The 26262-nt window shown below is 47.0% G+C and overlaps 1 protein-coding gene across 2 annotated transcripts in view; it reads right to left on the bottom strand.

Moving 5' to 3' along the window:
* LOC110502409 (contactin-1a) overlaps positions 1 to 26262 on the bottom strand; it is a 165526-nt gene that overhangs the window by 50652 nt on the left and 88612 nt on the right. For both annotated transcript variants that reach the window (XM_036959293.1, XM_036959302.1), the window contains exons 4-15: positions 25213 to 25339; positions 23400 to 23575; positions 22752 to 22847; positions 18431 to 18534; positions 14182 to 14284; positions 12811 to 12910; positions 8519 to 8700; positions 7756 to 7880; positions 6295 to 6412; positions 4322 to 4472; positions 1507 to 1634; positions 66 to 238 (exon numbers count right to left, since the gene is read on the bottom strand). In XM_036959293.1, the coding sequence (XP_036815188.1) occupies positions 66 to 238; positions 1507 to 1634; positions 4322 to 4472; positions 6295 to 6412; positions 7756 to 7880; positions 8519 to 8700; positions 12811 to 12910; positions 14182 to 14284; positions 18431 to 18534; positions 22752 to 22847; positions 23400 to 23575; positions 25213 to 25339 (1583 nt within the window). The remainder of the gene's footprint in view (positions 1 to 65; positions 239 to 1506; positions 1635 to 4321; positions 4473 to 6294; positions 6413 to 7755; positions 7881 to 8518; positions 8701 to 12810; positions 12911 to 14181; positions 14285 to 18430; positions 18535 to 22751; positions 22848 to 23399; positions 23576 to 25212; positions 25340 to 26262) is intronic.

Below are 26262 nucleotides of genomic sequence, written 5' to 3' on the forward strand. Positions count from 1 at the left end.
TCCAGTCATTAAGGTGCCACCATCCTATGAGTGAGAGAGTCTGGCCTGCTTTTTTAATCTCTTACCGGGTTGCGTTCATAGTGGGACCCGTCCCGGTCGAAGTCGATGGAGCGGCCGTCCATGGTCCAGACGAACGTGATGTCCAGCGTTGAGTCATGTGACGCGGCACACTGCATGCTGGCGCTCTCGCCCGCCGTCACGTCCGCGTTGGACGGAGCCAAGGTGATCTTAGTGGCCTCTGGTGAGAAAAAGGGGTGGTCAGCCTTAACAGCAACGTGTGTTCTTGCCGATTAATTTTTATTTTATTTAACTAGGCAAGTCAGTTAAGAACAAATTCTTATTTTCAATGATGGCCTAGGAACAGTGGGTTAACTGCCTGTTCAGGGGCAGAATGACAGATTTGTACCTTGTCAGCTCAGGGATTTGAACTTGCAACCTTCAGGTCACTAGTCCAACGCGCTAACCACTAGGCTACCCTGCCGCCGTAGGGAAATATTTGTTGTTTGTATAGCGTGAGAACAGTGGAGGCTACTGAGGGATGAACGACTCATAATAAGGGCCGGAACGGAGTAAATGGAATGGCATAAAACACCTGGAGACTATGTATTTGATGTATTTGATACCATTCCACTAATTTCACTCCAGTCATTAAGGTGCCACCAACATCCTATGAGTGAGAGAGTCTGTGTAAGAATGTGCTGATGTGAACAAGAGGTGGAGCAGTGGGCAGTGGCAGTGATCATATCTGACCAGTAGAGGGGGTTGAAGGGTAAGGTATTGATCACAACAGGGACTCTGTCCACAGTTCATTTTGTTAAAAATTGTACATCCTATAAAAAAAAACCTTGTCAGATCTCATCTGAGGTGTTGGCTATGATGGGTGAGTAATAGAGTGATAGCATGTATCACTACTGGCTCCCTGGGACCCCGCCCCCTGAAGCCCAGCCCCCTGAAGCCCAGCCCCCTGAGACCCTGCCCCCTGAGACCACGCCCCCGAAGCCCCGCCCCTGAGACCCTGCCCCCTGAGACCCCGCCCCCTGAGACTCCATAACTCAGTCTCATAAGACTGATGAAGGTCAGATAGGCGTTCTGTGTGCGAGCGATGGTAGTGATGATGGTGAAGTGGCGCTAGCCTCAAGGCGACTCAGTAACAATGTTTCCCAGTTTGAATCTAAGAGATGAACCAGCATCCAGAGGGTTACTGGCTTCAATATGCCATGTGCTACCTACTGCCATTGTGCCCTTGAGCAAGGCTCTTAACCCTTATCACTGGTCCCCTGAGGTCCATAAACTCAGTCAGAGGAGGCTGACGGGCTGGAGGTCAGATGGGTGTTTCTATGTGTGAATAATGAGTTTATGAGTCTGGTTCAGAGAAGGGCAGGGCAGCTGCCCTATGGTGGGTCTGTGTGTGTGTGTTGTGTCCGTGTGTGTGTGTGTGTGTGTGTGTGTGTGTGTGTGTGTGTGTGTGTGTGTGTGTGTGTGTGTGTGTGTGTGCATGCAGCTTGCCTGTGATAGAGAGGAAGCCTGTGCTGTTGGCCTTGCCCCGGTCATTCTCAGCAAAGCAGGTGTAGCGCCCCTCGTCTGCCCTGGTCACATTCAGGATCTCCAGACTACCATCCTCCCAGATTAACATCCTGATGAAGGAAACAAAACATATGATCTCTAGACTACCATCCTCCCAGATTAACATCCTGATGAAGGAAACAAAACATATGATCTCTAGACTACCATCCTCCCAGATTAACATCCTGATGAAGGAAACAAAACATATGATCTCTAGACTACCATCCTCCCAGATTAACATCCTGATGAAGGAAACAAAACATATGATCTCTAGACTACCATCCTCCCAGATTAACATCCTGATGAAGGTAACAAAACATAATGTCAGTGTCCTAAATACACACAAAGAGCAAATCCCATTAGACATGACTGAATGGCAACACACTTATTCACAACAGCCTGAATGGACAGCTCCTGCATGTGGACATCTCTCACAGAATGAGGCATTTATTTATTCCTCTTCTCTATTCTCATTTCTCAGAAAGTTATTTTAGCTATGGTGGGAGATGGCTGAGAGTGATTTGGGTAGCTGGAGTGGGGGCAGATGGATGAGTGATTTGGGTAGCTGGAGAGGGGGAGATGGATGAGAGTGATTTGGGTAGCTGGAGAGGGGGAGATGGCTGAGAGTGATTTGGGTAGCTGGAGAGGGGGAGATGGCTGAGAGTGATTTGGGTAGTTGGAGAAGGGGAGATGGATGAGAGTGATTTGGGTAGCTGGAGAGGGGGAGATGGATGAGAGTGATTTGGGTAGCTGGAGAGGGGGAGATGGCTGAGAGTGATTTGGGTACTTGGAGAAGGGGAGATGGATGAGAGTGATTTGGGTAGCTGGAGAGGGGGAGATGGATGAGAGTGATGTGGGTTGATTGAGAGGGGGAGATGGCTGAGAGTGATTTGGGTAGTTTGGTTAGTTGGAGAAGGGGAGATGGCTGAGAGTGTTTTGGGTAGTTTTGGTATTTGGAGAGGGGAGATGGCTGAGAGTGATGTGGGATGATAGAGAGGGGGAGATGGCTGAGAGTGATTTGGGTAGTTTGGTTAGTTGGAGAAGGGGAGATGACTGAGAGTGGTTTGGGTAGTTTTGGTATTTGGAGAGGGGAGATGGCTGAGAGTGATGTGGGTAGATAGAGAGGGGGAGATGGCTGAGAGTGATTTGCATAGTTTGGTTTGTTGGAGAGGGGCGATGGCTGAGAGTGATGTGGGTAGTTGGAGAAGGGGAGATGGTTGAGAGTGATGTGGGTAGTTGGAGAAGGGGAGATGGCTGAGAGTGATATGGGTAGTTGGAGAAGGGGAGATGGCTGAGAGTGATATGGGTAGTTGGAGAAGGGGAGATGGCTGAGAGTGATATGGGTAGTTGGAGAAGGGGAGATGGCTGAGAGTGATGTGGGTAGTTGGAGAAGGGGAGATGGCTGAGAGTGATATGGGTAGTTGGAGAAGGGGAGATGGCTGAGAGTAATGTGGGTAGTTGGAGAAGGGGCGATGGATGAGAGTGATATGGGTAGTTGGAGAAGCGGCGATGGCTGAGAGTGATATGGGTAGTTGGAGAAGGGGCGATGGCTGAGAGTGATATGGGTAGTTGGAGAAAGGGCGATGGCTGAGAGTAATGTGGGTAGTTGGAGAAGGGGCGATGGCTGAGAGTGATGTGGGTAGTTGGAGAAGGGGAGATGGCTGAGAGTGATATGGGTAGTTGGAGAAGGGGAGATGGCTGAGAGTGATGTGGGTAGTTGGAGAAGGGGAGATGGCTGAGAGTGATATAGGTAGTTGGAGGAGGGGAGATGGCTGAGAGTAATGTGGGTAGTTGGAGAAGGGGAGATGGCTGAGAGTGATATGGGTAGTTGGAGAAGGGGGGATGGCTGAGAGTGATATGGGTAGTTGGAGAGGGGGAGATGGCTGAGAGTGATATGGGTAGTTGGAGAAGGGGAGATGGCTGAGAGTGATATGGGTAGTTGGAGAAGGGGCGATAGCTGAGAGTGATATGGGTAGTTGGAGAAGGGGAGATGGCTGAGAGTGATATGGGTAGTTGGAGAAGGGGAGATGGCTGAGAGTGATATGGGTAGTTGGAGAAGGGGAGATGGCTGAGAGTGATATGGGTAGTTGGAGAAGGGGAGATGGATGAGTGGTGGTTCTTAGTGACGGCAGATTATCCTTGTTTTGTGGTTGAGGAACGGAGGAGGGGAGGGGCTTACAGAGCCAGACTCTCTCTGTCCTGTCTGATGAGCTTCAGACCAGGCTTAATGTCAGCTACTGACAGGGAGAAGTGTGAAGCAGAGCAGAGCACAGCCCTCACTGACAAAAACATTCATCCCCATTACCCCATTACCAAGCTAAATGGATAGAGGACAGTAGTGCCAGGAAATGTAGAGAAGTCAAACACACACATACACACACACACCACACACCACACACACACACACACACACACACACACACACACACACACACACACACACACACACACACACACACACACACACACACACACACACACACACACACACACACAGACGCAAGTAATGGATTCTCAGAGACATTATACGCTACACTATAATGACCTAAATGTGTCTCATAAACGAATAGAAACCTTCCTACTAGAGTCTAATCCAGACAAAATGTCAACACATTATCTTAAAACCAAATACAAAACCTTTCTCCCAAAATAATATTTAGAGGAGTTTTGAGCAGAGGAGGGGAGTTGTCAATGGCCTCCAGGAATAGTGAACGGACCTCAGTCAATAAACACAGACGGATCCCAACCCGGTGCTGACCTGCTGGAGTTGAAGAGGAGTTCAGAGCCCTTGCTCCAGGACAAGGAGGCTTTGGGAGCAGCTTTAGGTCTACACTCTAGGACCACACGGCTGTTCTTGGCCCCCAGGATCCTCCTCTTTACTGGGTTATGCTCAAACGTAGGGGCGCACGCTGGGGAGAGTCAGAAAGAGGATATTAATATTGAGCATGGGCGACTGAGAAAAACACATTTAAGGCCATGTGGCAAACAACAAATGCAGGCACAATTTAAAAATATATATTATATACTGTATATATAAAAATATATATTTTTTTCATCTGTTTATTCATGTCTTGATAAAGATATCAGACAGAAGCATGTAGGGACACTACATGACCAAAAGTATGTAGACACCTGCTCGTCGAACATCTCATTCCAAAATCATGGGCATTAATAATAAGTTGAACCCCCTTTTGCTGCTATAAACAGCCCCCACTCTTCTGGGAAAGCTTTCCACTAGATGTTGGAACATTGCTGCTGTAATAGCCTCCACTCTTCTGGGAAGGCTTTCCACTAGATGTAGGAACATTGCTGCTATAATAGCCTCCACTCTTCTGGGAAGGCTTTCCACTAGATGTAGGAACATTGCTGCTATAATAGCCTCCACTCTTCTGGGAAGGCTTTCCACTAGATGTTGGAACATTGCTGCTATAATAGCCTCCACTCTTCTGGGAAGGCTTTCCACTAGATGTTGGAACATTGCTGCTATAATAGCCTCCACTCTTCTGGGAAGGCTTTCCACTAGATGTTGGAACATTGCTGCGGGGACTGATGTTGGGCGATTAGGCCTGGCTTGCAAATGGCGTTCCAATTCATCCCATTTCGATGGGGTTGAGGTTAGGGCTTTGTGAAGGCCAGTCAAGTTCTTCCACATCGATCTCAACAAACCATTTCTGTATGGACCTTGCTTTGTGCATGGGGACAATGTCATGCTGAAACAGGAATGGTCCTTCCCCAGCTGTTGCCACAAAGTTGGAAGCACAGAATTGTCTAGAATTTCAGTGTATGCTGTAATGTTAATATTTCCTTCACTGGAACTAAGGGGCCAAGCCTGAACCATGATAAACAGCCCCAGACCATTATCGATCCTCCACCAAACTTTACAGTTGGCACTGTGCATTGGGGCAGGTTCTCCTGGCATCCACCAAACCCAGATTCATCACTCCAGAGAACGCGTTTCCACTGCTCCAGAGTCGAATGGCGGCAAGCTTTACACCACTCCAGCCGATGCTTGGCATTGCACATGGTGAACTTAGGCTTGTATGAGGCTGCTCGGCCATGGAAACCCATTTCATGAAGCTCCCAACGAATAAGTTATTGTGCTGATGTTGCTTCCAGAGGCAGCTTGGAACTCGGTAGTGAGTGTTGCACCGAGGACAGACGATTTTTAGGTGCCGCGCACTTCAGCACTCGGCGGTCCTGTTCTGTGAGCTTGTGTGGCCTACCACTTCGCGACTGAGCCGTTGTTGCTCCTTGACGTTTCCACATTGAAAGTCACTGAGCTCTTTAGTAAGGCCATTCTATTGCCAGTGTTTGTCTATGGAGATTGCATGGCTGTGTGTTCCATTTTATACACCTGTCAGCAACAGGTGTGGCAGAAATGGCCGAATCCACTAATTTGAAGGGGTGTCCTCATACTTTTGTATACATAGTGTATACAATATAGTATGTACAGTGTACGGTATGTGTGTGAGTGTGTGTTTACTTAGGTTCATGCTTTATGACCATAATTAGAAACAGCTTGGGATCAAGTCACCGCTGAAAAGGGCGAGCTGTCAGTTTACTGGAATATGTTGTTTGTTTGATTGTTCTTCAACATGTATAACACAAAGTTAATTAGTCTAGTGTAGGGACCTTTCATCTTTGGCCAATCACAATCCGTCTGAAGGCTTTAACACATGCAACACTGCATTGGACGCAGCCACGCATAATCAGACAGACTATTTAACTCACCAATCACACGCAGCTCTGCGTCAGCATAGACGACTCCATGCCGATTCTCCGCTCTACACTGGTACATCCCAGAGTCCTCAAACGTCAGTCCTCTGAACTTCAGATCATGCTTATCGTACTGTGGAAACGGAATAAATAAATATGAAACAATTATAATACGCATTTCAAAATTACAATAACATATTTTTTTCATTGGTATTACTACATTTTATAATAGGGCATGTTGATGTCTCAATGACAATAAGTGTAATGTTGACAATGTTGAAATTAAAACATCAAAATACTTTTGAAATGTAGGAATACTAAATGCATGCAAAATGTAATTAACTAGCATCCCTCAGCATTTCAATGGGTTTATCTGACTTGATGAAAACATCATTAATACATAATGAAGTATCAAGTTACATTGACATCAAAGTCCTCCCTCCCACTCTGTGCTGCCTGCCTGCCTGCCTGCCTGCCTGCCTGCCTGCCTGCCTGCCTGCCTGCCTGCCTGCCTGCCTGCCTGCCTGCCTGCCTGCCTGCCTGCCTGCCTGCCTGCCCTGCCTGCCTTCTCTCCTGGGTCTCTTTCAGGAGGAGGGTTGGTGTGACAGTTACTATGGCAGTGAGTTATGCAACCTCTGGGCTGGCACACTCAGAAAATACAAGAGGTACTTTTCCTCTCCTCTCCTCTCCTCTCCTCTCCTCTCCTCTCCTCTCCTCTCCTCTCCTCTCCTCTCCTCTCCTCTCCTCTCCTCTCCTCTCCTCTTTGACATTCTCTGAGAAACAACAAGAGCTACCTTATCCTGAGTCTTAACACTGTGCGCTGTGTTCAGACAATTCAGACTCTGAGGAGTACCCCTGTCAAAACTGTGCCACCCTGATGCTGGCTGCTGACCTTGGTAGAGAGGTTAGTGCTTTTCTATCTAAGGGACCTGGCTTTTCACACTACTGAGCCGAACCGAGCCGACCTAAACCAAGCTGGCCTGGTTATGCATTTATCATAGTTGCTGGAACACCATTGCCTGCTAACCCAAACCACACTTCATATAGTATTTTGTCTTCATATAGTATGTTGTCAACATAGTATTTTGTCAACATACAGTATTTTGTCTTCATATAGTATGTTGTCAACATATAGTATTTTGTTAACATATAGTATTTTGTCTTCATATAGTATGTTGTCAACATATAGTATTTTGTTAACATATAGTATTTTGCTTTCATATAGTATTTTCCAGTACGGTTCCAAAAGCTATGGTGGGTACTTAACCAGGCCAGCTCAGCACAGCTATGCTCAGCTCTGTTCAGCTCAGTCCAACTATGCTTGTCTCTGTTCAGCTCAGCCAAACTCTGCTCTGCTTGTCTCTGTTCAGCTCACCCCAACTCTGCTCTGCTCGGCTCTGTTATGCTCAGCACAGCTCTGCTCAGCTATGTTCAGCTCAGCCCAGCAGTGTTAAAAGGGTATGTGAAAGGACTTACCGGGTAGCCGTTCTTGAGCCAGTGGACGTGGGGCTTGGGCTTGCCGCTGGCCTCACAGGACATGGTGTAGTCACTGCTGATGTCCCGCTCTGTACTGCTGATGGACTCTGTCCATTCTGGGAAGGCTGGAATGGAGATGAGGAAAGGAGACTGTACAGTATGTGTACGACGCCTGAGTCCTAACTTGAGATCACGTGTACGAGGCCTGAGTCCTAACTTGAGATCAGCGCACAACATCAATGCATGATTCATGTGAAAATCTGAGTTAAGAGTGAATGACTCAAATTAGGACTAAGCCCTGAGAGAAGAGGTGTTGAATAATAACAATTTGCAAGTCAATGACTTGCAACTACAAAGCTGGGGAGTATATACTGTATTGTAAACTGGGTGGTTCGTTTCATTGTGCTTAAGAACAGCCTTTAGCAGTGGCATATTGACCATAAACCACACCTCCTCGGGCCTTATTGCTTCATTATAAATTCGATCCCTGAATGCTGATTGGCTGAAAGCCATTGTATATCAAACTGTTATACCACAGGTATAACAAAACATTTATTTGTACTGCTCTAATTACGCTGGTAACCAGTTTATAATAGCAATAAGGCACCTCAGGGGGTTGCCAATATACCACGTCTAAGGGCTGTATCCAGGCACTCCGAGTTGCGTTCTGCCTAAGAACAGCCCTTAGCCGTGGTATTTTGTCAATATACCACAACCCCTCTGGCCTTATTGCTTAATTAGTAGACTAGATACAGGGCCCTACCTTCTACAGAGACCCGAGCCCGGTGCCAGTCCTTCCCTTTGGAGTTGAGGGCCTCACACTCGTACGTCCCCTCGTCCTCATACTGCACGTGGTACAGTTGGAGGTGGGCCCCTGCCATACTGACTTCATGATTGGCCGGCAGCTCTCCGTCCATCTTCCTCCAGCGGATCTGAGGGATGGGGCTGTGGAGAGGGGAGGAGTTAAGACATACAGTATACTGTGCCTTGCAAAAGTATTCATTCCCTTTAGCTTTTTTCCTATTTTGTTGCATTACAACCTGTAATTTAAATAGATGTTTAATTGGATTTCATGTAATGGACATACACAAAATAGTTCAAATTGGTGAAGGTACTCTGGTCAGATGAGACTAGAATGTAGCTTTTTTGCCATCAAGGAAACGCTATGTCTGGCACAAACCCAACATCTTTCATCACCCCGAGAATACCATCCCCACAGTGAAGCATGGTGGTGGCAGCATCATGCTGTAGGGATGTATTTCATCTGCAGGGACTGGGAGACTGGTTAGATCTGAAGGAACGATGGATGGAGCTAAATACAGGGAAATTCTTAAGGGAAACCTGTTTCAGTCTTCTAGAGATTTGAGAGGTTCACCTTCCAGCAGGACAATGACCCTAAGCATACTGTTGAAGCAACACTCGAGTGGTTTAGGTTGAACATTTAAATGTCTTGGAATGACCTAGTCAAAGCCCAGATCTCAATTCAATTGAAAATATGTGGTATGACTTAAAGATTGCTGTACACCAGCAGAACCCATCCAACTTGAAGGAGCTGGAGCAGTTTTGGCTTGAAGAATGGGTAATAATCTCAGTGACTAGATACATACCCCAAGAGACTTGCAGCTGTAATTGCTGCAAATGGTGTCTCTACAAAGTATTGACTTTGGCGGGGTGAATAGTTATGCACACTCAAGTTTTCAGTTTTTTGTCTTATTTTTTTTAGCATCTTCAAAGTGGTAGGCATGTTGTGTTAATCAAATGATACAAACCCCCCCCCCCCAAAAAATATATATATTTTAATTCCAAGTGGTAAGGCAACAAAATAGGAAAAATGCCAAGGGGGGTGAATACTCTCGCAAGACACTGTAAACACATAGCTTTGTCATGTGAATATTTACACACAGTGCATTACAATAAACCACGTCATACTCTAGGTCTGAGCAAGGATCAAATAAAATAAAATAAAATGTTATTTGTCACATGCGCCGAATATGCTTATTACAAGCCCTTAACCAACGATGCAGTTTAAGAAATAGAGTTCAAAAAATATTTACTAAATAAACTAAAGTACATGTAGGTAGTTGTAAAGGCACTATGCATAGATAATAAACAGCGAGTAGCAGCAGTGTAAAAAACAAATGGAGGGGTCAATGTAAATAGTCCAGGTGGCCATTTGATTAATTGTTCAGCAGTCTTATGGCTTGTGGGTAGAAGCTGTGCGTGCGGGCGGGCATGCGTGAGTGAGTGCGTGAGAGAGAGGGGAGAAGAGAGAGGGGGAGAGAGAGTCTGACACACTTGAGAGCTCATCAAAGGGAGGGCGAGGGGTGTCAATGTAAATAGTCCTGGTGGCCATTTGATTAATTGTTCAGCAGTCTTCTGGCTTGGGGGTAGAAGCTGTTAAGGAGCCTTTTGATCCTAGACTTGGTTCTCCGGTACCGCTTGCTGTGCGGTAGCAGAGGGAACAGTCTATGACTTAGGAGGCTGGAGTCTTTGACAATTTTTTGGGCTTTCCTCTGACACCGCTTAATATATAGAGTATCAGTCAGAAGTTTGGACACACCTACTCATTCCAGGGTTTTTCTTTATTTTTTACTATTTTCTACATGAAATAACCCATATGGAATCATGTAGTAACCAAAAAAAGTGTTAATCACAGTAGCCACACTTTGCCTTGATGACAGCTTTGCACACTCTTCCCATTCTCTTAACCAGCTTCATGAGGTAGTCACCTGGAATGCATTTCAGTTGACAGTTGTGTGTTAATTTGTTGAATTTCTTTCCTTCTTAATGTGTTTGAACCAATCAGTTGTGTTGTGACAAGGTAGGGGTAGTATTCAGTAGATAGCTCTATTTAGTAAAAGACCAAGTCCATATTATGACAAGAACAGCTCAAATAAGCAAAGAGCAGTGCAGTTGCAAAACCATCAAGCACTATGATGAAACTGGCTCTCATGAGGACCACCACAGGAATGGAAGACTCAGAGTTACCTCTGCTGCAGAGGATAAGTTCATTAGAGTTACCAGCCTCAGAAATTGCAGCCCAAATAAATGCTTCACATAGTTCAAGTAACAATCACATGTCAACATCAACTGTTCAGAGGAGACTGTGTGAATCAGGCCTTCATGGTTGAATTGCTGCAAAGAAACCACAACTAATGGACACCAAAAAGAAGAAGAGACTTGCTTAGGCCAAGAAACACGATCAATGGACATCAGACCGGTGGAAACCTGTCCTTTGGTCTGATGAGTCAAAATCTGAGATTTTTGGCTCCAACTGCTGTGTCTTTGTGAGACGCAGATTAGGTGAACGGATGATCTCACCATATAATTTGTTCTTTACTGACTTGCCTAGTTAAATAAAGGTTAAAAAAAGGTTTTAAAGACTGTTGGAAAAGCATTCCTCATGAAGCTGGTTGAGAGAATTCCAAGAGTGTGCAAAGCTGTCATCAAGGCAAAGGGTAGCTACTTTGAAAAATCAAAAATATTTTTGGGATTTGTTTAACACTTTTTTGGTTATTACATTTTTCTATATGTTATTTCATAGTTTTGATGTCTTCACTATTATTCTACAATGTAGAAAATAGTACAAATAAAGATAAACCCTTGAATAAGTAGGTGTGTCCAAACTTTTGACATATACTGTAGGTCCTGGATGGCTGGAAGCTTGGTCCCAGTGATGTACTGGGCCTACAGAGGGTACACACTACCCTCTGTAGCGCATTATGGTCGGATGCTGAGCAGTTGCCATACCAGGCAGTGATGCAACCAGCACCAGCTGGTGCAGCTGTAGAACCCTTTGAGGATCTGGGGACCCATGACAAATCTTTTCAGTCTCCTGAGGGGGAAAAGATGTTGTCATAATCTCTTCACGACTGTCTTGGTGTGTTTGGACCTGTTGGTGATGTAGACACCAAGGAACTTGAAATTCTCAACCCGCTCCACTCCATCCTCGATGTGGATGGGGAAATGTTCGGCCCTCCTTTCCCTGTAATCCACTATAATCTTCTTTGTCTTGCTCACATTGAGGGAGAGGTTGTTGTTCTGCCACACACAGCCAGGTCTCTAACCTCCTCCTTATAGGCTGCCTCATCGTTGTTGGTGATCAGGCCTACCACTGTTGTGTCATCAGCAAATGTAATGATGGTGTTGGAGTCGTGCTTGGCCATGCAGTCGTGGGTGAACAGAGAGTACAGGAGGGAACTAAGCACGCAACCCTGAGGGGCCCCTGTGTTTAGGATCAGTGTGGCAGATGTGTTGTTTCCTACCCTTACTACCTGGAGGTAGCCCGTCAGGAAGTCCAGGATCTAGTCGCAGAGAGATATTTAGTCCCAGGATCCTTAGCTTAGTGATGAGCTTTGTGGGCACTATGGTGTTGAAGGCTGAGCTGTAGTCAATGAACAACATTCTCACATAGGCGTTCCTTTTGTCCAGGTGGGAAAGGGCAGTGTGAAATGGGATTGAGATTGCGTCATCTGTGGATCTGTTGGAGCGGTATGGGAATTGGAGTGGGTCTAGGGTTTCCGGGATGATGGTGTTGATGTCAGCCTTGACCAGCCTTTCAAAACACTTCATGACTACCGACGTGAGTGCTACGGAGCGGTAGTCATTTAGCCAGGTTACCTTCCCTTTCTTGGGCACAGGGACTATGGTGGTCTGCTTGAAACATGTGGGTATTACAGACTCGGTCAAGGAAAGATTGAAAATAACAGTGAAGACATTTGGTCCGCGCATGCTCTGAGTACACATCATGGTAATCCATCTGGCCCCCGCGGCCAAGTGAATGTTGACCTGTTTAAAGGTCTTGCTCACATTGGCTACGGAGAGCGTGATCACACAGTCATCTGGAACAGCTGGTGTTCTCATGCATGCTTCAGTGTTGCTTGCCTCGAAGCGAGCATAAAAGGCATTTAGCTCGTCTGGTAGACTCACGTCACTGGGCAGCTCGCGGCTGGGTTTCCCTTTGTGGTCTGTAATTGTTTGCATACACAATATCATTGATTCTCTGTCTAATTCAAAATGTAGTTCTAACAATGCACTGGTTATATCGAGACTTACTTTCCCAGGGCGAAGCATTCCAGTGTGATGTTCTGGCCCACCAGTGCAAAGGTGTCTGGGAACTTGACTTTGATATCAGCAGGGTACTTCCTTATTGGGCCTGATTGGTGGAGAAACAGGAAATAGAAAGTGGACGTGAGTCACCTGTTTATTCATAACACAATTTAGACCAGCAGCAATACGTTAGTTCACTCTGTGTGGTGACAAGGTGATGCATTTGGTTGGAGGCACTTCATTGTAAATGGGTGTCTCCGGTAGGATAGGTTAGCTGCGTTGCATCACACACACACACGCGCGCGCGCACACACACACACACACACACACACACACACACACACACACACACACACACACACACACACACACACACACACACACACAATGCTTCCAGCTCAGTTTGCCCTTCCTGATGAGTTGTAACAGTGCAGTGCTAGATATGGGCCACGACACAGCCAGAGGCCCCCGTTATAGTGTGGTGATGTAGACATGGTAAAACATATGCATGACAGAGCATAGAGCTCCTGAAGTGTTGTTGAGTAAACTACTGTTCTCCCCTACAACCTTCTCAACTACAACACAACATGCTAGACTGATCCCTATACTGTTGGTGCTCTATTCAACTCCTTGGGTAATTCCCATACCTAACATCACATGACCTCCAGGTGAACTCCAGGTGAGCTCTAGGATTCTCTTAATCTTTTTCTCTTGTCAAGATTTTTCCATATTCAGACAAACATACAACAAAAGGCTCTCTCTCTCCCCACACTTCAGCTGTGGTCTCTGTCTCCAGAGATGGAGCCCGCCCGACTAACCATATCTCTCTTATCCCTGAGATTCATCCTCTCTTAGGTTCATGTGTGGTTCTCTGGTCTTAAGATGGACCAACTCTTTGGACCAACTCTGTCCTAAGCAAAACTAAGCAAACTACAGACAGTAGGTAATTGTGTGACGACTAAAACTTAGATAGTGATCAAGGTGATCGTATAAGTTGTAGAGTGATGCTGAATAATGGGAGGACTATCTTTACTGATTCCTAATTTTTAATAGCTAACAAAACCAGCTTCTAATGTTCAGCCAGGGGGACAAAAGGCTTGTGCAGACTGGTGGATGTTGTGGTAGCCCTTAAGCTACAGGTTTCTATCTCAACGTAGAGGAAAACAGAAACTAACGTTCAGCCAGGGGGACAAAAGGTTTGTGCAGACTGGTGGATGTTGTGGTAGCCCTTACGCTACAGGTTTCTATCTCAACGTAGAGGAAAACAGAAACTAACGTTCAGCCATGGGGACAAAAGGTATGTGCAGACTGGTGGATGTTGTGGTATTCATTACGCTACAGGTTTCTATCTCAACGTAGAGGAAAACAGAAACTAACGTTCAGCCAGGGGGACGAGGGGGATGAACTTGCTGAAGACGCTCTTGGCAATGGAGGCACTGGAGACGAAGCAGGAGTAGTTTCCGCTGTCAGACGAGTCCACCTGGTGACAGACATCAACAATTCATGAAAAACACAACGAATGCACTATATAGGGCAGTGGTTCCCAAACGTTTTTATAGTCCGGTACCCCTTCAAACATTCAACCTCCAGCTGCGTACCCCCTAGCACCAGGGTCAGCGGTACCCCCTCTAGCACCAGGGTCAGCTGTACCCCCTCTAGCACCAGGGTCAACACACTCTCAAATGTTGTTTTTTGCCATCATTGTAAGCCTGCCACACACACATACTATACAATACATGTATTCATTTCAGTTTTTGTCACAACCCGGCTCGTGGGAAGTGACAGGGAGCTCTAATATTACCAGGACATAAATAATAATATAATAATAAATCAATAATTTTGCTCTTTATTTAGCCATCTTACATATAAAGCCTTATTTGTTCATAAAAAATTGTGAATAACTCACCACAGGTTAATGAGAAGGGTGTGCTTGAAAGGATGCACATAACTCTGCAGTGTTGGGTCTGTGCCTGTATTTAGTTTTCATTCTAGTGAGGGCCAGGAATCCACTCTCACATAGGTACGTGGTTGCAAAGGGCATCAGTGTCTTAACAGCATGATTTTCCAAGGTAAGAAACTGAGCACAGCCCAATCCAGAAATCTGGCAGTGGCTTCTGATTAAATTCAATTTTCACAGAACCGCTTGTTGCAACTTTGATGAGGCTCTCTTGTTCAGATATCGGTAAGTGGACTGGAGTCAGGGCATGAGAGGGATAATGAATCAAGTTGTTTGATTCGTCCGTTTCGGGAAAGTACCTGCGTAATTGCGCACCCAGCTCACTCAGGTGCTTCGCTATATCACATTTGACATTGTCCGTAAGCTTGAGTTAATTTGCACACCAAAAAATCATACAATGATGGAAAGACCTGTGTGTTTGTCTCGCACATTGAATATAGTTGTCCCTGTAATCCTAGATTCAGATCTTTCTGGAGAGAAAAAAACATCACCCAGATAGGCCAGTTGTGTAAGAAACTCGTCATCATGCAAGCGGTCAGACTAGTGAAAATTATGGTCAGTCAAGAAAACTTTGAGCTCATCTCTCACTTTAAAAAAATGTGTCAATACTTTGCCTCTTGGCAGCAAGAGCCTCTCGGTGGATGCTGCAGTGTACCCAATTGGTGTCAGGAGCAACTGCTTGCGCGAGCGTTACCACTCTACTATGTCTCCCTGTCATGGCTTTTGCGCCATCAGTTCAGATAACAGCACATCTTGACCACCAAGTCCTTTTGATGTCACAAAGCTGTCCAGTACTTTAAAAAATATCCTCTCATGTTTGCAGAAGAGGATGTCTTCCTTAATTGACCCCCCATAAACGTAACGGACAGGAGCTGTGCCAGGCACGCCACTTCTGTTGACTCATTCAGCTGTAACGCATAGAATTCACTGGCTTGTATGCAAATTGTCTCAGAACGTCTCCTGCCATGTCACTGATGCGTGGTTAAACAGCGTTCTTTGATGAAGAAGATGCAGTGCCTTGTCTGTATAGTTTTTTTGGCCATATCCGCGGCAGCAGGAAGAATGAAGTCCTCCACAATAGTATGGGGCTTGCCTGTCCTAGCCACTCGGTAGCTCACCATATAAGATGCTTCTAGCCCCTTCTTATTAATGATATCTGTTGCTTTTATACATGTCTTACTACTCGAAAGTAGTCTTTATGTCACGACTTCCGCCGAAGTCGGTTCCTCTCCTTGTTCGGGCGGCGTTCGGCGGTCGACGTCACCGGCCTTCTAGCCACCGCCAATCCACTTTTCATTGTGGAGGTGGACGCGTCCGAGGCTGGGATAGGAGCCGTGCTCTCTCAGCGCTCGGGCACGCCACCAAAGCTCCACCCCTGTGCTTTCTTTTCAAAGAAGCTCAGCCCGGCGGAGCGAAACTATGATGTGGGGGGCTGGGAGCTGTTCGCTGTTGTCAAGGCTCTGAAGGCATGGAGACATTGGCTTGAAGGGGCTAAACACCCTTTTCTCATCTGGACTGACCACCGCAATCAGGAGTACAACCGGGTGGCGAGGAGACTGAACCCTCGCCAGGCAAGGTGGGCCATATTCTGTCCCCGTTTTGTTTTCACTCTGTCCTACAGACGAGGTTCCCAGAACGCTGAGGCAGATGCTCTGTTCCGGATGTATGACACAGAGGAGCGGTCCATGGATCACACTCCCATACCTCCCGGCCTCTTGTCTGGTGGCAGCGGTGGTGTGGGAGCTGGACGCGAACATCGAGCGGGCGTTACGCAGAGAGCCCACTCCCCCCCCCCCCCAGTGTCCAGCTAAGCGCCTGTACGTTACATCTGCTGTCCGCAACCGTTTGATCTATTGGGCCCACACGTCACCCTCATCTGGTCATCCTGGCATCGGGCGGATGGTGCGTTGCCTTAGAGGGAAGTACTGGTGGTCCACCATGGCCAAGGACAAGGGGGTTTATGTTTCCTCCTGCTCAGTGTGCGCCCAGTGCAAGGCCACTAGGCACCTGCCCAGAGGGAAGCTACAACCCCTACCCGTTCCACAACGGCCGTGGTCGCACCTGTCGGTGGACTTCCTGATGCATCTGCCTCCCTCACAGGGCAACACCACGATCCTGGTCGTTGTGGATCGGTTTTCTAAGTCCTGCCGTCTCCTCTCTTTGTCCGGTCTCCCTACGGCTCTACAGACTGCGGAGGCCATGTTCACTCATGTCTTCCGGCACAACAGGGTGCCTGAGGACATAGTCTCTGATAGGGATCCCCAGTTTACGTCCAGGGTCTGGAGAGCGTCATGGAACGTCTGGGGCAGCCTCATCTCAGGTTTTCACCCCGAGAGTAACGGGCAGGTGGAGAGAGTCAACCAGGATGTGGGTAGGTTTCTGCGGTCATATTGCCAGGACCGGCCGGGGGAGTGGGTGGCGTTCATCCCCTGGGCAGAGATGGCCCCCTGGGCAGAGATCCGCCACTCCTCCACTAGCCTCTCGCACGGGGGGACCGGGTCTGGCTCTCGATCCTAAACCTGCCTCTGAAACCTGCCAGAAGCTGGGTCCACGGTTTGTGGGGCCATTCAAAGTCCTGAGGAGACTGAATGAGGTATGCTACAGGTTACAGCTTCCCCCAGATTATCGTATTAATCCCTTGTTCCATGTGTCTCTCCTCAGGCCGCTGGTACACTCCAGGAAGCTGAGATGCGCCCCCCCCCTGGACATCGAGGGGGCCCCGGCGTATGCTGTTCAAGCTATCCTGGACTCAAGGCGTCGGGCGAGGGGCCTTCAGTACCTCGTGGAATGGGAGGGGTACGGTCCGGAGGAGAGATGCTGGGTGCCGGTGGAGGACGTCTTGGACCCTTCGTTGCTGCGGGAGTTCCATCGTCTCATCCGGATCGCCCTGCGCCTCGTCCTCCGGGTCGTCCCCGAGGTCGGTGTCGGCGCGCTGCTGGAGCCGCCGTAAAGGGGGGGGGGGGGGGGGGGGGGTGTACTGTCACGACTTCCGCCGAAGTCGATTGGAGATCGACGTCACCGGCCTTCTAGCCACCGCCAATCCACTTCTCATTTTCCATTTGTTTTGTCTTTGTTTTACACACCTGATATCAATCCCACAATTATTGTTTCATTATTTAACCCTCTGTTCCCCCAAGGTTTTTTGTGAGTGATTGTTTGTTGTATTTTCAGTCTGTCATGGTGTGCGTGTATTTGTTACTTTGTATATTGGACAATTGAGTAAAAGTACGTTGATTACTCATATCTGCTGTCCTGCGCCTGACTCTCTACACCAGCTACACATAGGACCCATTACACTTTAATCTCGCTCAAAAACTCCTGTGGCTTATTTTTCAAATTGTCATGTTTCGTTTCTAAATGTCCGCGTAAGAGTGAAGGTTTCCCGCGAGAGAGTAATGTGGTTAATGTGATTGGATGTTAATTATTTGATTAGGCTAGATGTATTTGACATTATGTTGTTTTTTCACCGAACACTAGATTTTATAAAATGTTAAACTTGATTTTTATGCAGTGAAACGAGGCTACTCAGGCGAGAAAAGAACCTCACCCAAATGCATAACCCGGTTGGAAAATATAAATGTACTGTTTGAAAATGCTCCACGACATTGCAGATAGGGGATAGGATGTGATTTGGGACACAACCAAAGACAAGACAAGTTAGAAGTTTACCTTAGAGATGAAGAGGTTCCCCGTAGTCTGAGAGATGAAGCGACGTTTATCCAGAGGGATGAAGACGGGGAACTCATTCAGAATCCAGCGGAATGACAGCTCGTCTACAGAGACAACATATACAACCCTCAACCTATCAGTCATGGAGGAAGAGGGTAGTGAGTCAATATGAGGTGGAGTCAGGAGGAAGGCTGAGGAGCTGTGGCTCTTTCACCGGTTTCACACCATCCTGACCAAGGATATTAGCCTATAGTACACATCATTCTAACCATAGCATATATATTTTCCTTTCCACCAACTACGGTGGTTACATAACCAGGCCATCAGTACAGCTGTGTTTGGCTGAGGTTGACTCAGAACAGTAGTATGTAAAGATTATTAGACCACTCTCTCTCCCTCTCTCTCCCTCTCTCCCTCTCTCTGTCTCTCTGTCTCTCTGTCTCTCTCTCTCTCTCTCTCTCTCTCTCTCTCTCTCTCTCAGTCTCTCTCTCGCTCTGTCTCTCTGTCTCTCTCCTTCTGTCTCTCTCTCTCTCTCTCTCTCTCCCTCTCTCTCCCTCTCTCTGTCTCTCTCTCTATCTGTCTCTCTGTCTCTCTCTCTGTCTCTCTCTCTCTCTCTCTCTCTCTCTCTCTCTCACTCTCTCTCTCTCTCTCTCAGTCTCTCTCTCGCTCTGTCTCTCTCTCTCTCTCTGTCTCTCTCTCTCTCTGTGTCTCTCTCTGTCTCTCTCTCTCTCTATTTCTCTCTCTCTCAATCTCTCTCTCTCTGTCTCTCTCTCTCTCTGTCTCTCTCTCTGTCTCTCTCTCTGTCTCTCTCTCTCTCTCTCTCTCAATCTCTCTCTCTGTCTCTCTGTCTCTCTCTCTCTCTCTATTTCTCTCTCTCTGTCTCTCTCTGTCTCTTTCTCTCTCTGTCTCTCTGTCTCTCTCTCTGTCTCTCTCTCTGTCTCTCTCTCTGTCTGTCTCTCTAACTGTCGTCATGATGCTGTGAAAGGAGCTGAAAAGGACAAATCTCACTCAGGAACTGGAATTCTGTACCCACGGAGGCAGCTGAAAGACGTTACCATAGTTTCACAGATTGGTTTGGCTGGATGAATTTGCATAACATGAATATGAATATCTGCTGCAGAGTATTCTGGTGGAGCTCCCGTTTGATACCAAATAGGTTTGTTTAACAATGATCAAAGAGGAAGAATTAGACAGTTCCAAAGGAGACCCAAATATGGCTAAGACACGACTCAGAGAGGAAAACCTGAACGGATCAGTGTAAGGTACCATTGACAAAAAATACAGAGCGACACTATAAAAAGCCATAAAACAGCACTATAAACGGCTGATTTTGTCTCAAGCAGCCCTACACTGAGACTAGAGGTGCCAAACTCAGCTCTGGGCAAATGTGTGAGAAAATAGCATACAATATGATGTGTCAGAGGCAGCGTTAGAGCCTATATCATTGAGGAGTAGTACATCCATGTACCAGCAGGGGGCACACTTTCACTGATTTTCACTGCTATGACTATCTGGGATGATGACCCGAGTCTTAACATACTGTTAGGTTTGGATATGATACTAACATAGAGACACATGTAATAGATGCAATGCTACAGACCATAACATTCCTACAGACACAAGACTCACTGCAGATAATTTTTTTAAACAGACCGTGGAAAAGATAAGCACAGAAAATGATTTCAGACACCGCCCATGTACTCGACTCTGTTTATTAACTCTTCCCCTCAGACGCTATAGGGTCCCTCCTCCCCTCAGACAGATACTATAGGGTCCCTCCTCTCCTCAGACTCTGTATAGTCCCTCCTCCCCTCAGACACTATAGGGTCCCTCCTCCTCTCAGACTCTATAGGGTCCCACCTCTCCTCAGACTCTATAGGGTCCCTCCTCCCCTCAGACTCTGTAGGGTCCCTCCTCCCCTCAGACACTATAGGGTCCCTCCTCCCCTCAGACTATATAGGGTCCCACCTCTCCTCAGACTCTATAGGATCCCTCCTCCCCTCAGACAGACACTATAGGATCCCTCCTCTCCTCAGACTCTATAGGATCCCTCCTCTCCTCAGACAGACACTATAGGGTCCCTCCTCCCCTCAGACACTATAGGGTCCCTCCTCCCCTCAGACACTATAGGGTCCCTCCTCCCCTCAGATACTATAGGGTCCCTCCTCCCCTCAGACACTATAGGGTCCCTCCTCTCCTCAGACTCTATAGGGTCCCTCCTCCCCTCAGACTCTATAGGGTCCCACCTCCCCTCAGACAGACACTATAGGACCCCTCCTCTCCTCAGACTCTATAGGATCCCTCCTCTCCTCAGACAGACACTATAGGGTCCCTCCTCCCCTCAGACACTATAGGGTCCCACCTCCCCTCAGACACTATAGGGTCCCTCCTCCCCTCAGACACTATAGGGTCCCTCCTCCCCTCAGACACTATAGGGTCCCTCCTCTCCTCAGACAGACACTATAGGATCCCTCCTCCCCTCAGACACTATAGGGTCCCTCCTCTCCTCAGACAGACACTATAGGAACCCTCCTCCCCTCAGACAGACACTATAGGGTCCCACCTCCCCTCAGACAGACTCTATAGGGTTCCACCTCCCCTCAGACAGACTCTATAGGGTCTCCTAAACAGGTTCTTATGGCCGCAGGGGCAGTATTGAGTAGCTTGTATGAAAGGTGCCCAGAGTAAACAGCCTGCTCCTCAGTCCCAGTTGCTAATATATGCATATTATTAGTAGTATTGGATAGAAAACACTCAGAAGTTTCTAAAACTGTTTGAATGATGTCTGTGGGTATAACAGAACTCATATGGCAAGCAAAAACCTTAGAAGAAATCCAAACAGGAAGTGGGAAATCTGAGGTTGGTCGATTTTCAACCCAGACCCTATTGAATACACGATGGGATATGGATGAAGTTGCACTTCCTAGGGCTTCCACTAGATGTCAACCGACTTTAGAAACTTGAATGAGGCTTCTACTGTGTTGTTTGGCTGAATGGGAGCTGAATGAGCCAGGTGTCTGGCAGAGAGCCAAGGGCTGGTCATGCGCAATTCACATGATAGCGACCTGCTTCTCTACAGACAAAGGAATTCTCCGGTTGGAACGTTATTGAAGATTTATGATAAAAACATCCTAAAGATTGATTCTATACTTAGTTTGAAATGTTTCTAAGACCTGTAATATAACTTTTTGAAGTTTTTGTCCGACAAGCTCTTTGATTTGTGTACCTAAGCCCTTGTGGAACTAGGATTCCTGGGAGTGCATTCTGATGACGGTAAGGGAATATTTATAATGTTATTTCTGATTTCTGTTGACTCCAACATGGCGGATAAAACACTTTTTTTTCTGAGCGCCGTCTCAGATTATTGCATGGTTTGCTTTTTCCGTAAAGTTTGTTTGAAATCTGACACAGCAGTTGCATTAAGGAGAGGTATATCTATAATTCCATGTGTATAACTTGTATTTTCATCTACATTTATGATGAGTATTTCTGTTGAATTGATGTGGCTATGCAAAAATCACTGGATGTTTTTGGAACTAGTGAACGTAACACGCCAATGTAAACTCAGATTTATTTTATATAAATATGAACTTTATCAAACAAAACATACATGTATTATGTAACATGAAGTCCTATGAGTGTCATCTGATGAAGATCATCAAAGGTTAGTGATTCATTTTATCTCTATTTGTGCTTTTTATGTCTCCTATCTATCGCTGGAAAAATGGCTGTGTTTTTCTGTGAGTTGGTGGTGACCTAACATAATCGTTTGTGGTGCATTCACTGTAAAGCCTATTTGAAATCGAACACTGTGGTGGGATTAACAACAAGATTACCTTGAAAACGGTATAAGATACATGTATGTTTGAGGAATATGAATTATGAGATTTCGGTTGTTTTTAATTTGGCGCCCTGCACTTTCACTGGCTGTTGGCATATCGAACCCGTTAACGGGATTGCAGCCCTAAGAAGTTTTAAGCACTCCTTCATTCCCATGTCCATCAAATGTGCAATATGTATTATCTAAAAGACTATATGAAAAATGCGCAATGTGTATGATGGGTAACGTGCAATGTGTGTATTATGTTGAATGTGTAATGTATCGTTTGAATCTTCCCCTCAGGACACTAAAGTTCAGCCAGCCATGTCTCACACATCTTCAGACTTCAGTTGAGATGTGTTGAGACACTTTGAGACATGACGTAGACACTATTCAAGACATCGTAAGATACATTTGACACCATCTGTGTCTAGCATTAGCATTAGACATAACAATGACCTAGCATCATATAGTTAGCCGTTAGCTTAGCCTAGCACTTACCTGGGTAGTGTGGGGGAGGAGCGCAGAGCAGCACTGCCCCCTGGCCCTCCTTCACATACACCGCCTCTCTCTCCTCAGAGGAGAAGAAGTCCAGGTCTTGGAGAAAGAGAGGAGGGACAGAGAGAGGGCGGGGGGGGGGGGTGAATAGAGAAGGCGAGGGAGAGAGTGACGGGGAGAGTAGGGAGAGAAAGACAGAGAGAGTTCAGATTCATTAACAAGCCTGGATAATCCACTGTCACACTCTCCCTCGCCTCATTTATGTAAGAACACTGATCCTCCAAATACTCTTAAACCCTGTAACCTCTCTCTCAAAACCACTTCAAAACCAAGACCTGTGTTTAACTAGTTGGGAGGCTTGAAATTTGCAACTGTCATCTTTCAAAGTGAACTTACTATCGATTCAGCAGAAGTGATTCCATGTCATGCTACCCTCTACAAAGTTTGACCATTCAAATTCCATTTCCACAGCTGTTATGATGTGCCACTGCTGCCTCTCAATCACAGCTCCACTCACATAGGCATGACTGATTAGCCTAGCCTAAGGGGCATCTCTAAAAAAGTCATTTCATCCTTCCTGTCAATGATAATGTGTTACGTAACAATGGGGACGGGGATCCCATCCAATCCCGTCCAATCCACTCCACTCACATCCAAACTGGACAGCGGCCTCTCTGCTGACCACAGTGCCGTAGTCGTTGGTGGCCTTACAGGTGTACTTCCCAACGTGTTTGTTCTTGATGGGGTTAGAGATGACCAGGTTGCCTCCCACCAAAGTGTAGTGGTTGTCTTCATCCTGGTCTATATTCCTGCTGTTTAATCTCCACCTGAGGAGAGAGGAGGGGACACGGACATGTGCTCTTGGGCCAAAGGAGGTTCCCTAAACGACCACATTACAGTTCAAAACAGATCACAACTTTTACTTTTACTTCACTACATTCCTAAAGAAAATGATGTACTTTTTACTCCATTCATTTTCACTGACACCCAAATGTAAGCATTTTCAATGCTTATCAGGACTGGAAAAAGGTTCAATTCACACACTTATCAAGAGAACATCCATGGTCAACCCTACTGCCTCTAAACACACATGCTTTGTTTGTAAATTATGAGTGTTGGAGCGTGCCCCTGGCTATCTGTTTAAAAAAAATGGTGTCGTCCATTTTGCTTAATATTAGGAATTTGAAATGATTCATATTTTTACGTTTGATACTTATGTATAATTTAAACAAAATACTTTGGGACTTTTACTGAAGTAATATTTTACAGGGTGACTTTCACTTTCACTTTTACTCAAGTATGACAATTGGGTACTTTTCCTACCGCTGCATGCCGAGTACAGATTGACATACTGTACAACATAGCACAGTAGGTGGGGTTTAGGGAGTGTTATGGGGGGGGGGGGGGGGGTGAGAGTCGAGGGACATACAGTACAACACAGCAAAGTAGGTGGGGTTTAGGGAGTGTTGGGGGGGGGGGGTGAGAGACGAGGGACATACAGTATAACACAGTACAGTAGGTGGGGTTTAGGGAGTGTAATGGGGGTGGGGGGGGGGTGAGAGACGAGGGACATACTGTACAACACAGCACAGCAGGTGGGGTTTAGGAAGTGTTGGGGGGTGAGAGACGAGGGACATACAGTACAACACAGCACAGTAGGTGGGGTTTAGGGAGTGTTATGGGGGGGGGTGAGAGACGAGGGACATACAGACAACACAGCACAGTAGGTGGGGTTTAGGGAGTGTAATGGGGGTGGGGGGGTGAGAGACGAGGGACATACTGTACAACACAGCACAGCAGGTGGGGTTTAGGGAGTGTTATGGGGGGGGGGGGGGGGTGAGAGACGAGGGACATACAGTACAACACAGCACAGTAGGTGGGGTTTAGGGAGTGTTGGGGGGTGAGAGACGAGGGACATACAGTACAACACAGCACAGTAGGTGGGGTTTAGGGAGTGTTATGGGGGGGGTGAGAGACGAGGGACATACAGCACAACACAGCACAGTAGGTGGGGTTTAGGGAGTGTTATGGGGGGGGGGGGTGAGAGACGAGGGACATACAGACAACACAGCACAGCAGGTGGGGTTTAGGGAGTGTTGGGGGGGGTGAGAGACGAGGGACATACAGTACAACACAGTACAGTAGGTGGGGTTTAGGGAGTGTTATGGGGGGGGGAGGGTGAGAGACGAGGGACATACAGACAACACAGCACAGTAGGTGGGGTTTAGGGAGTGTTATGGGGGGGGGGGGGAGAGACGAGGGACATACAGTACAACACAGCAGAGTAGGTGGGGTTTAGGGAGTGTTATGGGGGGGGTGAGAGACGAGGGACATACAGTACAACACAGCACAGCAGGTGGGGTTTAGGGAGTGTTGGGGGGGGGGTGAGAGACGGTGAGAGACGAGGGACATAGTATAACACAGCACAGCAGGTGGGGTTTAGGGGTGAGAGGAGGACTGTTACGTGTATGTGGCAGGTGGGTTGGCTCGTGCTCGACAGCTCATGGTGATTTTGGCCTCAGGTGACTCCTCGGGGTAGATGGTGTCGACCGGCTGATCCTCAAACACCGGCCCGTAACCTGTAGCATCGTCTGAGGAGAGAGACACACATCGTTAATGACTTAGCACCTAACGGTTTAGACAAACAGTACATGACATCATCGTAACACACACACTGGCACATTACCTGTAGCATCGTCTGAGGAGAGAGAGAGAGAGAGAGAGAGAGAGAGACAGCGACAGACAGACAGACAGACAGACAGACAGACAGACAGACAGACAGACAGACAGACAGACAGACAGACAGACAGACAGACAGACAGACAGACAGACAGACAGACAGACAGACAGACAGACAGACAGAGGTCCCACAGTTGACAGTGCATGTCAGAGCAAAAATAAAGCCATTAGGTCGAAGGAATTGTCCATAGAGTTCAGAGACACGATTGTGTTGTGTTGAGGCACAGATCTGGGGAAGGGTACCAGAAATGTCTGCAGCATTGAAGGTCCCCAAGTACACAGTGGCCTCCTTCATTCTTAAATGGAAGAAGTTTGAACCACCAAGTCTCTTCCTGGAGCTGTCCGCCCGGTCAAACTGAGCAACCAAGAACCCAATGGACACTCTGACAGATCTCTAGAGTTCCTCTGTGGAGATGGGAGAACCTTCCAGAAGGACAACCATCTCTGCAACGCTCCACCAATCAGGCCTTTATGGTAGTGACCAGACGGAAACCACTCCTCAGTAAAAGGCACATGACAGCCCGCTTGGAGTTTGCCAAAAGGCACCTAAAGACTATCAGACCATGAGAAACAAGATTATCTGGTCTGATGAAACCAAGATTGAACTCTTTGGCCTGAATGCCAAGCGTCACATCTGGAGGAAACCTGGCACCATCCTACGGTGAAGCATGATTGTGGCAGCATCATGCTGTGGGGATGTATTTCAGCGGCAGGGACTGGGAGACTAGTCAGGATCGAGGCAAAGATGAGCGGAGCAAAGTACAGAGAGAACCTT

This window comes from Oncorhynchus mykiss, chromosome 2 (genome assembly GCF_013265735.2).
Source record: "Oncorhynchus mykiss isolate Arlee chromosome 2, USDA_OmykA_1.1, whole genome shotgun sequence".
Classification (NCBI taxonomy): domain Eukaryota; kingdom Metazoa; phylum Chordata; class Actinopteri; order Salmoniformes; family Salmonidae; genus Oncorhynchus; species Oncorhynchus mykiss.